General features: G+C 37.1%; 1 protein-coding gene across 3 annotated transcripts in view; it reads left to right on the top strand.

The window, feature by feature from the left end:
- The window catches only part of LOC128002441 (AT-rich interactive domain-containing protein 3A-like), a 148,310-nt gene that overhangs the window by 66,848 nt on the left and 67,490 nt on the right, over nt 1-13,972 (top strand). The window contains exons 1-2 of one of the 3 annotated variants that reach the window (XM_052592443.1): nt 5,173-5,634; nt 6,810-7,427. In XM_052592443.1, coding sequence (XP_052448403.1) covers nt 5,596-5,634; nt 6,810-7,427 — 657 coding nt within the window. In that variant the 5' untranslated portion in view covers nt 5,173-5,595. Of the gene's footprint in view, nt 1-5,172; nt 5,635-6,809; nt 7,428-13,972 lie in introns of those variants that run through there. The other 2 variants (XM_052592444.1, XM_052592445.1) reach the window with 2 other exon arrangements.

The raw sequence follows: 13,972 nt of genomic DNA, 5'->3' as shown, positions 1-13,972 counted from the left end.
CACAGTTTTACAGAGCTACGCTCAAACCCTAATTAAACACACTAGAAATCTACAGGCAGGTGGGTTTTTATCAAGGTTGGAGCAAAACTCTGCGTGACTGCGGCTATCCAGGACCGATGTTGGTCAGTCCGCTATAGCATTTTAGGCCGATGTACAGTAATCTAGTAATTATTCCCTTACAGTACAGTGACATGAATCAAAAACTGTAAGTAGGTGTGGGTTTTTTTACCCATAATTGTATTGAGAAATTACCCCTTTGTTAATTCAGTTTGTTTCACTTTCCTATGCTGATAGGAACTTTACAGTAATCAACTCTTTCAGAGATGTAGCATGTTAGAGCTGAAGCAGTAGCAAGCATTGTTGCACCAACAGGTTCACTGTCTTCTACATTATAAAAATAACGCCTGTACACACGAATGACTACAAGAACACAAGCAGGACGTCTCACTTATCATGTAAAATGTTCTTAAAACCAACTTCTGACTAGTGTCATCAACCAATAATCGTATGTCATGCAACATATCATGTCACATTTTTATTAGTGGACTGCATAGCCATCCATGAACTCAATAATTCAAGCACTATCATAGTGACATCTAGTGGTAGACATACAGCAACAGATCACAGATTTGCCAAATTTATTTTCAAGCTTTTTAAATGGATATAAAATTATAACTCTGGATAATAATGTAACATAGATTTCTTATAATTTAATAGCAAGACTCAAAGTAAAAGCACTTTTCATAAAAAAGATGCCATATCAGGACAGATTTAGCGGCAGATTAAAAACTCAGCCAAGCTCTCCAGACACAATATTTCTTATTCACGTCACTGCTAAATGGTGCGCTGAGTCTGTGGCTTCAGACAATGAGACTGTTCTGAATCCCTGCTCTTTTGATTGCCCACATAGGTATTACAAATTCAGACTGGATAAAAACAAAATCGATATAAAGATAACAGCACAAGATTCGTTCCATTTCCCTATGTTATACTTGTTTTGAATTTTTTCTCTCTTAAATGTATTACAGTGCTCACGTAATTGAAGCCATCTGTCAGTGGGCTTTGTTAATTAATCCTGATTATGCTAGATTAAGGTCTCTAGCTCGTAGTTGGCAAAATCATGGTTTTCAATAAAGAGATGTCACGAAACACGAAAGTGCAACCTTATCCCTTGGTTTCTCATTTTCTTTGCAATCTCATTTTAGACTAAAAAACTTGAATGAATTGATGCATTATTAAAAAAAAAATTATCAGACACCAAGATACTGTACTAAAGGTTAATTGCCCTGTTATTAAATTAATTCAATATAAACATCACTTATTTGTACTCTCAACATCTGAGGAAATCTGCAAGAATTTGCCAGAATCACAAACACTCAGAAAGTACATAATGCCACGATCAAAGGGAGAAGAAGAACCCAGACGAAAACATTCATAACCACTAATCCATAACCAGATTGAAAACTATAGTCTCCTAAAGGAAAAGAATGCAAAAGTGGATCTGTCCATGAAGTTTTCAGGCTTACAAGAGAAACTGTTTTAGCTAGTGATTATTATAAACTAATTTTATCTCATTGTAACAAGGCAGAAACCTTTATATGTAAGTCTGTGTGTAAGGAACTTTGCATGCCTTTCTAATCACTTCTTAAGCAGCAGTTTATATTATAACTGTCAGGTCCCTGCTGACTTGTTGCTGAACTACTGTTGTGTTTTTGAAGACACCTACTGGCTGTTTCACACAAAGGCATCTAAGAAAACAGCAATACATCACAAAATGCTGCAAAGCAGTAGTAAACAGGAAGAAAAAAATAAAATAAAAAACCCATGCCAGTGTCAACAAAAGAGATAAATTAATCATCATTCATTTTAATTAGAATTAAGACTTCCATTTGAGCTAAAAAGACGCTCTATAGAAGATAATATAGTAGCTGTTTTCAGATCAGTTCAGTTCAGTTCAGTTATTCAGTGAACATGTTTGATATTGTCAAGCAAAGCAGAATCAATACATTTTACTGAAATGTAATTGTCTTTATGGCCCACAAACACATTTGAACTCATTGGATTTTTGTGTGTTAACCTGACTGTTAACGTGTTGAGCTCATATGATCAGTCTCACATTATCCCCCTGTAATTCCCCTTTAATGGAAACCTTTACTTATGGAATTTATTTGATCATGACTGACTCTCAGTATAAGTCGCACAGTATAAAATGACTGATCAGAGCAATGTTACTTATAGTGCACCTTTCCAGAGATTAATCATCAGACTGATTTAGTCTTGGAATTTCTTCTTCACTCACACTAATTAGTTCAATCTCAGGTTGAACTTTCAGTTTTTGCAGTATGCACATAGGTACTGAACATAATAAACTCAAAGAACACAAGTAAACCTTTACACGCATGCACCCTTAGAAAAGGTGTAATTCTTAACATACTAATTTTAATACAGCTTTGGATGCATTTCCTAACATACCAGTCCAATAATGCTTTTCTTTGAAAGCATCACCTCCCAGCGTTAATGCTGATAAATACCTAGAAATTGTTTTTTAGATGCTACAGTGGTCATGAGTCACGAGGGAGAGAACAATTAGCCAAAATGCACTCAGATAGAGAGCAAGAGATGTAATTACAGTAGCTAGCCTTCCTTTTAACCCACAGACTTTTCAACACAATGACATTAGTACTGTCTTACGAGTGTGTTTCAGGCATTTAAACACACACACACACACACACACACACACACACACACACCATGCATTACAGTAGAGACACATGTTAGTTGTGTATGATACGTACATACATTATGATTATTGTCCTCTTGCATTATTGACAAACTATTTTCCTGATTTGAACAACATTTCCAAAACTTACATAAACAAAAGAATGAGTTAATGCGTTCATCAGTTATGCAGCCTGAATTAAAAAGATGAATTTTTGTACTTGCTTTGCATGAAAGAATAATTTGAACGCATTGGAAAAACTAAGATCCACTATTATTCTTATACACTGACCAAAGTTTTCAATGATCAATAACCCTGATCAATATTGATTTAATTATCCACTGTTTCATTTTCAACTGTTAACTTAAATATGCAGGTCTTGGTCAACATATTTACTCCCTCTGCTGTTTATGTCAATCACTTGTATTCTGGTGAGCTGAAAAAAATCTAAAGGTCTTCAGTCTTTTACGCATGCATGCATTTGTAATTGATCACTCATGTTATAAGACTACTGTGGTTTATTACTTCGTAACCTTTAAAGAATACATTTCATAACCTTTATTATGTGCCTGTTGCAATTGCCTAATTACACTCCGAGCTCACCTGCTCAAAGGGAATGCAGCCTATCAGTGTCCCGGGCCACAGATGATGCAGCAACAAACCAAAATACATTTGTATTGCACGTGATGCTATTTTTTCTCGCAATCACACCATTGTGCTTTATCTATTAAGCACCCAATTGTGTTATTGTTATTGAATTTACTTAGCTGTCATCTTGGAGCTGATGCCCGTATGTTTTCATTAGCTAAGTGTTTCTAAAAATGTGAGTGCTTCAAAAAAAAACAATGACAGGTTTTCAGTAAGTTATATGACGAGTCATTTTTATTTTATTGAGTAATTTTATAGCTGAAACTGGATTATTAGCCATGTTGTGATAAAGAATATATATATGGCTTAATAATGTGGAAAACTATATATATCCTCTTTTAAAATATCTTGTATTAATTTCTCAAATATAATATAAGAATCACATGGAGCTCTCAATGGAGGCTTTCAATTGAACCATACTTTACATGTATTAACCGAATATGAACAGCAGGTGGAGATGTTAAATAACACATTACTCACACCATTTATTTCATTTTATGAATTTGAATCCAGTGAGCTGTTGCCTCTCTTTGTTGGAAGAGATGTTTTGTTTACATAACCTTAGCAACAGTTACCTCAGTCTGACCTATTTTTTTTTTTTTTAACAATTGCATTAGATCTGTGGCATGTGTCTCAACATATCTTATAGCTTTAACTAAAAAGTCTCGTTGTTCCAAGATATGCAAATATCACAATTGGAGTATTGTGTAACGTTCATGAATTCAAACCTGCCATTAAGAGATTCCTCTGATCACAGTGTCAAACATATTAACCATCATTCTAGCCTTAGTGTCAGTGCAAGACCTTAGCCTTGCTTTAACTTGAATGGATTGTAACTGTGGAATGATTATCAATTTTGCTCAGTGGTTTGAGGGCATAAAGCAACACAGCATTCTTTTAAGGAGTTATTGAGGTCAAAAGATAATAGGTTATTTCATCATAATCAGAGAGCAGGGGTCATGGGAGAAATCGCCTGTTGTTTAGTGCTATATGGACTTATTCAGACATCATCCATCTATCTATCTATCTATCTATCCATCTATCTATCTATCTATCTATCTATCTATCTATCTATCTATCTATCTATATATCTATCTATCATGGAATTCAATCATAAGTCTGTTTATTCAGTTCATAGAATTACAAATATTGGATAATGGCATGATGAATGGCAAATATATGTTCTGCAGTCAGAAGGATGTATTTATCTGTACTATTTATGTCCCTCTACATGCTGGTGTAATGTAGTGAACGGACTTTTATTCTGCATGAGTGAACATTAGCTGCATATTATAGCCTACGTAGAAAAAAAAAATCACAACCTAAATTGCATATCTTAAAATTAAATCTGGAGTTTTTGTATTTTCAGTGACCTCATGTTTTAACGCATTGCTAAACAGAGCGTATGAGGATTCTGTTTCAGAGAATAAGATGCAAAAAATTAAATTAAAAATTAAAATAAAAGCCAATACACATGAACATTTTTACCAGCTGGTTATATCAAACTGTAAATGCTGTAATATATTTCAAATATATTTTCGCCTATATATCATATAAACGTGTTTTCAACATATGTAAAACCTTAAAACCAACTATATTTCGCTAATCTTGTATCTGCAACATAAATGTATGCGTACATTTGTTTTGAGGAACAACGCGTGAGTAAGATGAGGCTATAATTATAGCTTAGCCTACTTTATCATTTGCGTTTCACGCATGCAAAGCCCTCTTAAAGTGCTGGATACATCTTTCCACATTTTCCACACCGTGAACTCTTAAAGGCGGAGCATTCGTTTGAAGTTAAAATGTGTAGAATGTTAAGAGTTCGATGAGTTTCAATTTAATGAAGTTTGAAGTGCTGTGTTTGAAGAGAAGCGCGCGCAGGAAGCTGATCTTATTCGCTGCTCAGCTGAATTTCTGTTGGCTTAGTGCAGACCCTGCCCTGATTGCCTTATATCCACGTCTATTGACGTGTAGAGAGCAGATGGAGGCAGGACTGATCTGATCTTTAGTCTTCAGAGGTCATTCTACAGTTACGGCCACTTGTTGCCAAATTGCTCAAAGAGCGCGAGCGCGTCGCGAAACCGTTTCCATAAAGAGCTATTTCTTTGCTTTCGCGACACACATCTAACGTTAGATGTTGAGACGGAAATACAAGCACTTCTTCTGACTTTGTTTGGGGAAAAAGGTCACTGTTGAGCAAATTCGTCGCATTTGACGGGAGAAGCATGGTTGACAACACAAGCATAGCAACTAAATCTGCACTGGTAAGCACGCGCTTATGCTCCTCAGGTAGAATATAGATATCATTATTCTTAGCCTGTCACTGTATTTTAGATATTGAATTCAATGTTTACTGCACTTAGATGTTTGTACGCACGTTGTGTTACGCTGAACACGTTGCCATTCGACTTAGCTATCAACACAGCATATACATTATAGGCTATCTTACGTAATTTGAATAATTTTAGGTCGTTTTTCACATCAGAAATGTGACATTGCGTGCAATTACAGTGCAGACGGTCAGATAGTTTATTCTGTTAGTGGAATCATTTCCATAGGTACTTTTCATAAGTAGTTTTATCTTATGAACTCGGTAATAATATTTGAACATTTTAATATAAGAAAAATATACGAAAAAAAAAATAAGTAAAAAAAAAGTTTACTTTTCCCGACTATTTTAATTAGCTCACTAAAGAGTAAAACCGAGTAAAAATAACACGTTAGCTACAAATTAAATGAATGGCAATGATATGAAAGATTGAAAAGGATTTTGCAGTGTGCATCAGTTTTGTCTTTTTCAAGATATAAATCGTTTTGTTAGTTAAGTAGGCTAAGGCTACATAATTATTCACATAGGTTCCACATATAGGGTTACTTTTTTTGTTATATTTTTGGCATGTCCATTCTGCTAAACTATAAAATGTAAATGGAGTGTTCGTGAACACTCTGTCGGGTCTCTTCTTGTGCACCGCGAATTTGTCATTTTACCATGAGCTAAATATCAATTATCAAAAATACTTTCAAAAGCAACATATTTTGTGATAGTTTTGTGTAGTTCTGATATGTGAAAGTATCCTACAATAATGTCATACATAATATTTTTATGCTTTATTGATCTGCCTGAATCGTAATGGGTAACGTGTAAAAAGCGTTATTACGGTTAACGTTACATCTTCTGACGACCTTTTATGTTCGTCACCGCCTTTTTTATTATAGCTAAATATAGGTGGTCTGACTAACTGTAATTATAACTTTTATAATTATTATAAATCCAACTGTTTGTATGAAAAATAATATTTACTTTACACCCAACTATTTCGTTTTTTTTTCTGGAGAGGGGGGTTTAAGCCTTAATTAAGGGGGTCTGACTCCACGAAGTCACCCTTAATTCTGGTTCCAGCTCAAATTTGTAGTGACATTTGCCTTCTGTTGCCCACAGCAAGCCGCTTTCTCGTCGGCGAGCTCTCTTCCTCTGCTGGTGTGCTCCTCCGGGGCTCACAGTCACTCGAGCGGCGGCAGCGGGATGAAGCTGGAGGCGGTCATGGAGAACCTGCAGCGGCAGCAGGCGACTCGACTCGCCCTGGAGGAGAAACTCCGCCAAGCCGACAAGGAGAAAGAAATCCGATCAATGGTGGAGTCGCAGATTCACCAGCAAGCTATCGCTTTCCGCCACTATCAAGCAGCGGTGAGGGGAGCGTTCGCTGCAGGAGCCCCGAACCAGACACACGAGCTCACAGCCGACTCCGACATCGATGATGTTGAGGAGGACGACCCAGACCTGGACCGCGGCATGGGTGATGAAGACCGCGACTTGGAGGAAGATGACAGTATGAATGAGGCTGGAGGGGATGAAGACATGGAAGGACCCCTCGCTCATTACCCACCGCACCATGCTGTTTATCCCGGTGACGGTCAGTCTCCAAAAAGTACCCCGATACTTATGTCCAGAGTCCAGCCAACCTATTCAGCTCCCAGACAGACTGAATCACCGAGTGGTTTGGCACCGCAAGCACAATCACAGCACCACGAATGGACTTATGAGGAGCAGTTCAAACAGGTATGTTCATGAGTGATAGATTCTGGTAATGTTCTCCCTTAACCCTTGAATGTGCACTCGGGTGAACTCTCTGGTGATTACTAATGTGTAAAGTTTGAAAGCTTGAAGTGAGATTGGGTTCAATCCTGTGTGAAACTACCTGCATAAGCCTCAGTATCATTCAGGGCGACACAGCTGGTTGTCATAATAAAAAAACTGAGTTATTAAATGGAAACAACAGGCTTTTCGGCAGTGCTACAGTTTTAATGCTTAATCTTAATAAAAACCACACTTGCATCATGCATTGACATTATACATTAAGTTCAACTATATCAAGATTGATCCTTGCTTCATTGTCTAGTTTCTTCATTAGCATATAGACATATACAGTCTGCAGACTAAGCACACAAAATTTTGCTGAAAGCATAAAAAGCAAATATGTTTTTTATTAAAGTCTTTGCTGTTGATGTGGAGAAGTGCAAAATCTTAGTCTGGTTTGATGGTTTTGGTTGTTTTATTTAAAACTATTTTGGTATGGGCACATTTGAGTTATTCAAGGCTGCTTGTACAGTACACCTGTACACTGGATATTCAGGGTTATGCACAAGAATGTTTTATAGTTATGCTGCAGCAGTTTTGCTCCACTATATCCTCAAAGGAAAATTTAGAGTGATACACTGAGAGTGAGGCTCTTAAGCAAACACAGATGCAAAATGAATCTGGATGGACTTGTCATTCCTTATTCCATATCAGAGACCTGGCCAAATGAGACTTGCACATTAGCGGCTGCATTAGCGTAAGCACTCGCTTAATGTAAGGGAACAATTCAGTTTGAATAAGGACAGCTGTTTTGACTCAGCGTTATGAAATGGAGAAAAACAATGCAAAAAAGAAGAAAGATCTCAAATAAGGTCAACCTTATTTTAATAATGTGGTGTTATATGTTGGGTTTTAATTTCTAAAAGTTGTGTTTCGCTATTAGATTTATAAAGAACTTTAACAAGAAAAACTAATTAGTATGTCGTTTTTTGATAATAGAGGTATACAAATAATACCAACCAATTTGCTTAAGGACAGTGTTACACAACACAATTAGTGTGGTTTTGCAGAAGTCGAGGAATTGCATTTTGTAATCACTTTTGAGCTATTTGGACGAATCAAGTGAAATGCAGAAACAATATAAGGATGCCGATAGCATTTAGCAGACTGACTGGAGCCACTGTACTCCCTGTTTTCAACATTTAGAAAATGCTAGAAATGGTTTCTTAAAATAAGAAAGTTTTTTTAGAAGAATGTACAAATAGATTGGCATTAAAATTAATTGGGACCAATTCCTGGTTTCAGTATTTGAATACAGTATTAAATACAGACAATTACTTAGCTTGGAAATAATTTTATAAGTCAGCCCAAAGTGTTTTCATTATCTTTAATTTATGTTTCTGTACATTATTCCTTAGTTAAAAACTAAACCCAATAATCTAAATAACTTTCAATTAAAATGTTATAAATTCATTCCTCTTTTAGTCAAGCCTAAGCTAGATGTGGACTGATGTTAGAAATGAGTCATTCATCAAAGGATAACAGAATAGATAGGAGAGAGAGCCAGACAGCGAAAGGATTGGAAGAGACAAAGTTAAACCGGTTACCAAACGGCTGTTTATTGTCAAAGAAACAGTGAAGGGAGAGGAAAAAAAGCTAGTAGTTGCGTAGAGTTTTGGCAGGAATGCAGGAAGCTAGACCTGGTAGCATTCCAACCTGGCTCCCTCCCAATAATGCTGGGATATCCCTCTCCGGGTGCTTATGGGTCGGCTCAAAGCCAAGCCATTACGAAATAGGAACAAACGGCATACTTCACTACAGTCTAGCCAGACAAACATGTTTAAATGTGTGTGTGTCCACAAAGAGAATCACATTCTGGACTAACATTGCTTCACATTTAAATATTTACTGGCCCTTTACTTTTGCATATGTAGTGTTTGTTAGATGTATGCACTGAAATACCAGAAGGATTTTGCATTGCATTGCACAAATGTTTTTATATACTTAAAATAGCAAACTTATTAAAGCATTATTTTTCTAACAAATTAAGTTATGTTTTAAAACATAAGGCCTGGTTCACACGGGACGATTTTAAAATTGTCGGCCGATTTTCCAAACCTGAGAGACCCCACACACGGCGATAAAAAATCACGGGTCTAACAGTTTTGGTCGTTCAGTGTGTGGTGTGCAGCCACACGGCAAAATCAACACATCACACACAAACCGATTTGACTCCCAAGCATTCCCAGGTCAGACAGGAAATCTCGCAAAATCCCTCGAGATCAAACGTGACTTCAGAGTAAACAATCATGGCGGAAGAAGAGGATGCAGTGGCCATAGTTTGTGCTTTGTTTTTAACAGAAAAAAAACATAAGAAAAACAAGAAAAGGCGATGGTCAAAGAGGTGGAGACAACGCGAGCATGGACTATACTTGCTACATCATGATATTTGTTGTTTTATCTCATAGAAATGTTGTTACGTACTACACAGATTAATAACCGTTGAAATAAACGTTCATATATTCGTTTCCATGTACTCTGGTGGACTGCAGTTGTGGATGTAGTTATGCCCATCGACTTTATTTGTATTTGTTATATTTGTTAGATTATATACGCCGGCTGTTTTGATTTTGTTTCCCGGTACTTCCTCGCTGCCTCGTCACTTCGCTTTCTGATTGGCTACACGCCACAGTCCACAGGCTGCATGATTGTTTGTCCTCGGGGGACACCATATAAAGCCAACATGTTGGATATCCCCGATTTGAGATCGGAGCGGTCCCAACGTTCTTCCGAGCAGAGGAGAGCAGTCTTAACACACCACACACGGCAGGAATATTTGATCAGATTATTTTACGATAATCGGAGCATCCTAAGATTGTCGGAAGGGGTGAATCGGGGCTAAAATTGGCCTAATTATCCTGCCAGGTGAACCAGCCTTAAGTAATATTTGAGTTTATAATAGAAGTTTGGAATTAGTAAAATGTAAAAATATTTTTGAGTCTCTCATGCTCACCAAGGTTCCATTTATTTGATCAAAAATAAAATAAAATGTAAACAGCAATACTGTGAAATATTCTAACAATTTAAAATAACAGTTCCATATTGGAGTATATTTTGAAATGTCATTTATTCTTGTGATGACAAAGCTGAATTTGTCACATGGTCCTTCAGAAATAATTTTAATATGCTGTTTTGGTGCCAAAGAAACATTTCTTATTATAATCAATGCTGTTGTGCTGCTTAAAATTTTTGTGCGAAATGTGATATAATTTTTAAAGATTTTTTGTAAATATTTTAGCACTTTTTTAAAATGGAAAATCTTTTATAAAAGTCTCTGCTTTCATTTTTGATCTATTAAATGCATCCTTGCTGAATCAAAGCATTCATTAAAAAAATTATTACTGACCCCAACTAGGGCTGTGCGATTAATCAAAATCGAATCGAAATCGCGATTTGAGACATTGCGATTTGCTAATCGCAAAAGCCTGCGATGTGGACGCGATATGACTCTGTAGAGAATATGCATGACTGTCAGTCTTGAGTGGCAGTCTTACTAACCAATAGAATAAGTGCACCTCCGTTCTCCCCAATCAGCACTGCTCTAACCAACTGTGTAAATGCCCACCATAAAGAAGAAAAAAAAGGAAAGCAGGAGAGAGACAGAGTGGGATTATGGCGTCTACAGGGTCAGTTCAATAGTTAGGCAAATTAAAACTGAAGAAAAAGTTATGTAACTTAAGCTTTGAAAAGACAGACCACGAACAAAAAAGATAATTTACAAGAGCTGCGTGAGTCACAATGCATCAAGAGCATCTCTTATTGCATGTTCGCTATTCCCAATTCAGAAGACCGCACAAACAGCCTGAGTCTCTGAATGATTCTCATACTCTCTCCTCTCTTCCCCACACGATGTGAATCCCACCTCACGGACGAGCTGTTCACAGTTCACTCACACAGCCTGTTTCGTAATGCTCGGTTATATTCTCGCGCGGGCCTACACCGCAAATCTCCACGAGCGCGTCTGGCAGTATGGATGAGGCTTGACGCACGCACGCAACCTGTGTCGACTCGCGCCTGTATCACACAGACCCCAACCTTTTGAATAATAGTGTATGTAATGTTAAACACATTCCAATTTAGAGTTAATATGCTAGATAAGCAGGCTTTATATCTCAACCTGTTTGAAGCACATATCAAATGTGTTCACTAAAATACAGAGTGTACTTTTTCCCTACAGCAAATATCATCTTTTGATTGCTCAGTAAGACCTCCACTTTGTTTTCAGGTCATATGTTTGATCCCCTCCTCTGTATCACTCTGTCATGTTTTGCAAACATAAAAAAACTCACAGAATGGCTTTTTCCCATAACAAGTCTTTTACGGGACCATAGAGGGGGCTGGGCAGGGCTGAACGGGGTGGAGGAAACCCAGCCGTGGTGTTAGGTTTCACTACAGAAGCTTGTGGAAAGGGAGGGCTGTCTTTGCAACTCCAGTCCACTTTAGTAAAATTAGTCTGCTAATGTATTGTCTTTAGGCTTAGAGGGTATTAGCACTCTCTGAACTTTGAACTTTGTTTTGTTTGTTCTGAGTTAAGAGGAGACAGTTTGGATGTTGAATCTTTTACAAATAATCATTACAAAACCTGTGTAAATTCAGAATGATCTTTTTGGATTTTTAAAATGCAGTTCAAAAGAAATGAATGAGTTTCGAGGCAGCCAGTGATGACCTAATTCACTCGAAAACACTCACAATTAAGCAAAGCATCTCTTGGAGAAAATAGGAAATGAGGCAATTGTGAAATCAATGAAGTGAAGACAAAGTTCCCCCCCAGACAGGAAGGCAAAATAGTCTTTGTGGTTAAACAAACGTTTTCATCGGGCAGGGCTTTAAAGATATGCACCTCTTTGTTTTTGAAAAGGAAAAAAAATAAAAACTTGTGTAAGTGAGAGACAGAGGCTATTCGCAGCCAACACAGCCCTAAAATGAGCCTCTGCAGTTAGTCTGTTGATATATGTAAATAGCTTGTCCTAAAGTCTTCTCAAGTAACACTCTTGAATTCAAGCCCATTTATACCTTCATAAAAAATGCTTGGAGCCCCTTCTTTGAAATCCACACACATACACACACAATAACTCCAAAGTCAACACAAAACATTCTTTGAGTTTACAGGCCTGCTCCACCCCTTCGGTATCCCCTTCTGTTTGATTACACTGCTTTGCTCACATGTTTTGGGGTCCTGCGAGCCATTAAGTTCCCCAGCATGCAGTCTCAAGCTAAAACACATGCATGGAGCCAGTTCTCCATATGGCACAGAGGTTGTGATTTTTACTAAGCATTAATGTTGTTAGCCTTCTGTGGTATGAGCTAACCTTCTGACAGCTGTGGCAGGTTCACTTTGGATGTGTGCTACAAGTGGAAATATTTGATGGAATGCCAGTCTTCTCTGTTTTAGATCGTCTAAGACAGAGAAGCCTGCTTTAGCTTGGTGGTCTGTTGTAAATCCATGTTGAACATGTCATCAGCAGGTGATCTGAAAATCCTGCTCCGAACATTAACCATACTGAACATTCAGAACTGGTAACAGACCCAGAGCTAGAGCTACTGTACGTCTACATCTTACTCGCTGCCTGCAATAACAAAAACAGTCACACGTCTAAGTAAGAGCATTCCATTTTAATGCCATCGGTAAGCACACAAACTCTGAATGTATGCAACTTTTTTACTGTAGTTTGAGCTAGAGGCTGATAAATGTGCTTAAATGTTTTTATTTAAAAAAAAATTATAATTTTTCCTATAATATTTTACACTTGTATTGGTGTAACTATCATATATTCGGAAGGAATGCACAATATATCAGTATCTTATCTCACCAGTATATATCTCAGGCAGTTGTAGACCACTTGACACATTACCATTGCCATGTTATAGAATTCACTTACACTCCTTCCTTAAAACCACTAAAAATGTAATAACACCTTTAAATAATAAATGTCTCAATAAATGTAGATTGTTTTTCCATACTGTACATTATAATGTTGTGATTCCTAAATTCACTTGTAGCATTTAAAATTATTCATAGCATGTTGATTTTTTTTGACTATATATATATACACACATGAAGCACATTTTTTTACAATAAGTTACCTAACAACATTGTACCATGTAGGGGGATTGATTAGTTTGGCTTGCCTCTTTAATGTATATGTCACATGTTAAAAGAAATGTACATTTTACTTGGGCTTTCTGTTGTAGCTTGGAAAAGTCAAAGGGTAATGAAAAAACACAGCAAACGCTAATATGACCCCCCCCCCCCAAACTATTTCCAGTCCGTTTATAAGTAACACATTTTTGGTTCAGAGTATACTCTGTTTTGCATGGTACATTACCCTGTAAATGGTCTCCATAGCTTTTCAACACTTTGCCCTTAATCTGAAGAAGGAGGTGTGATTTCAAGACCACATGGCATCATTTAGACACAATTCAGAGTGTGTGTGCCCTGCGTGATTTCCTGTATGCTGGAGTTAAGT

Source organism: Carassius gibelio, chromosome A5 (genome assembly GCF_023724105.1).
Source record: "Carassius gibelio isolate Cgi1373 ecotype wild population from Czech Republic chromosome A5, carGib1.2-hapl.c, whole genome shotgun sequence".
Taxonomy (NCBI): Eukaryota; Metazoa; Chordata; class Actinopteri; order Cypriniformes; family Cyprinidae; genus Carassius; species Carassius gibelio.
The sequence above is the reverse complement of the archived record's forward strand: the minus strand, read 5'-3'. Positions and strand labels throughout refer to the sequence as shown.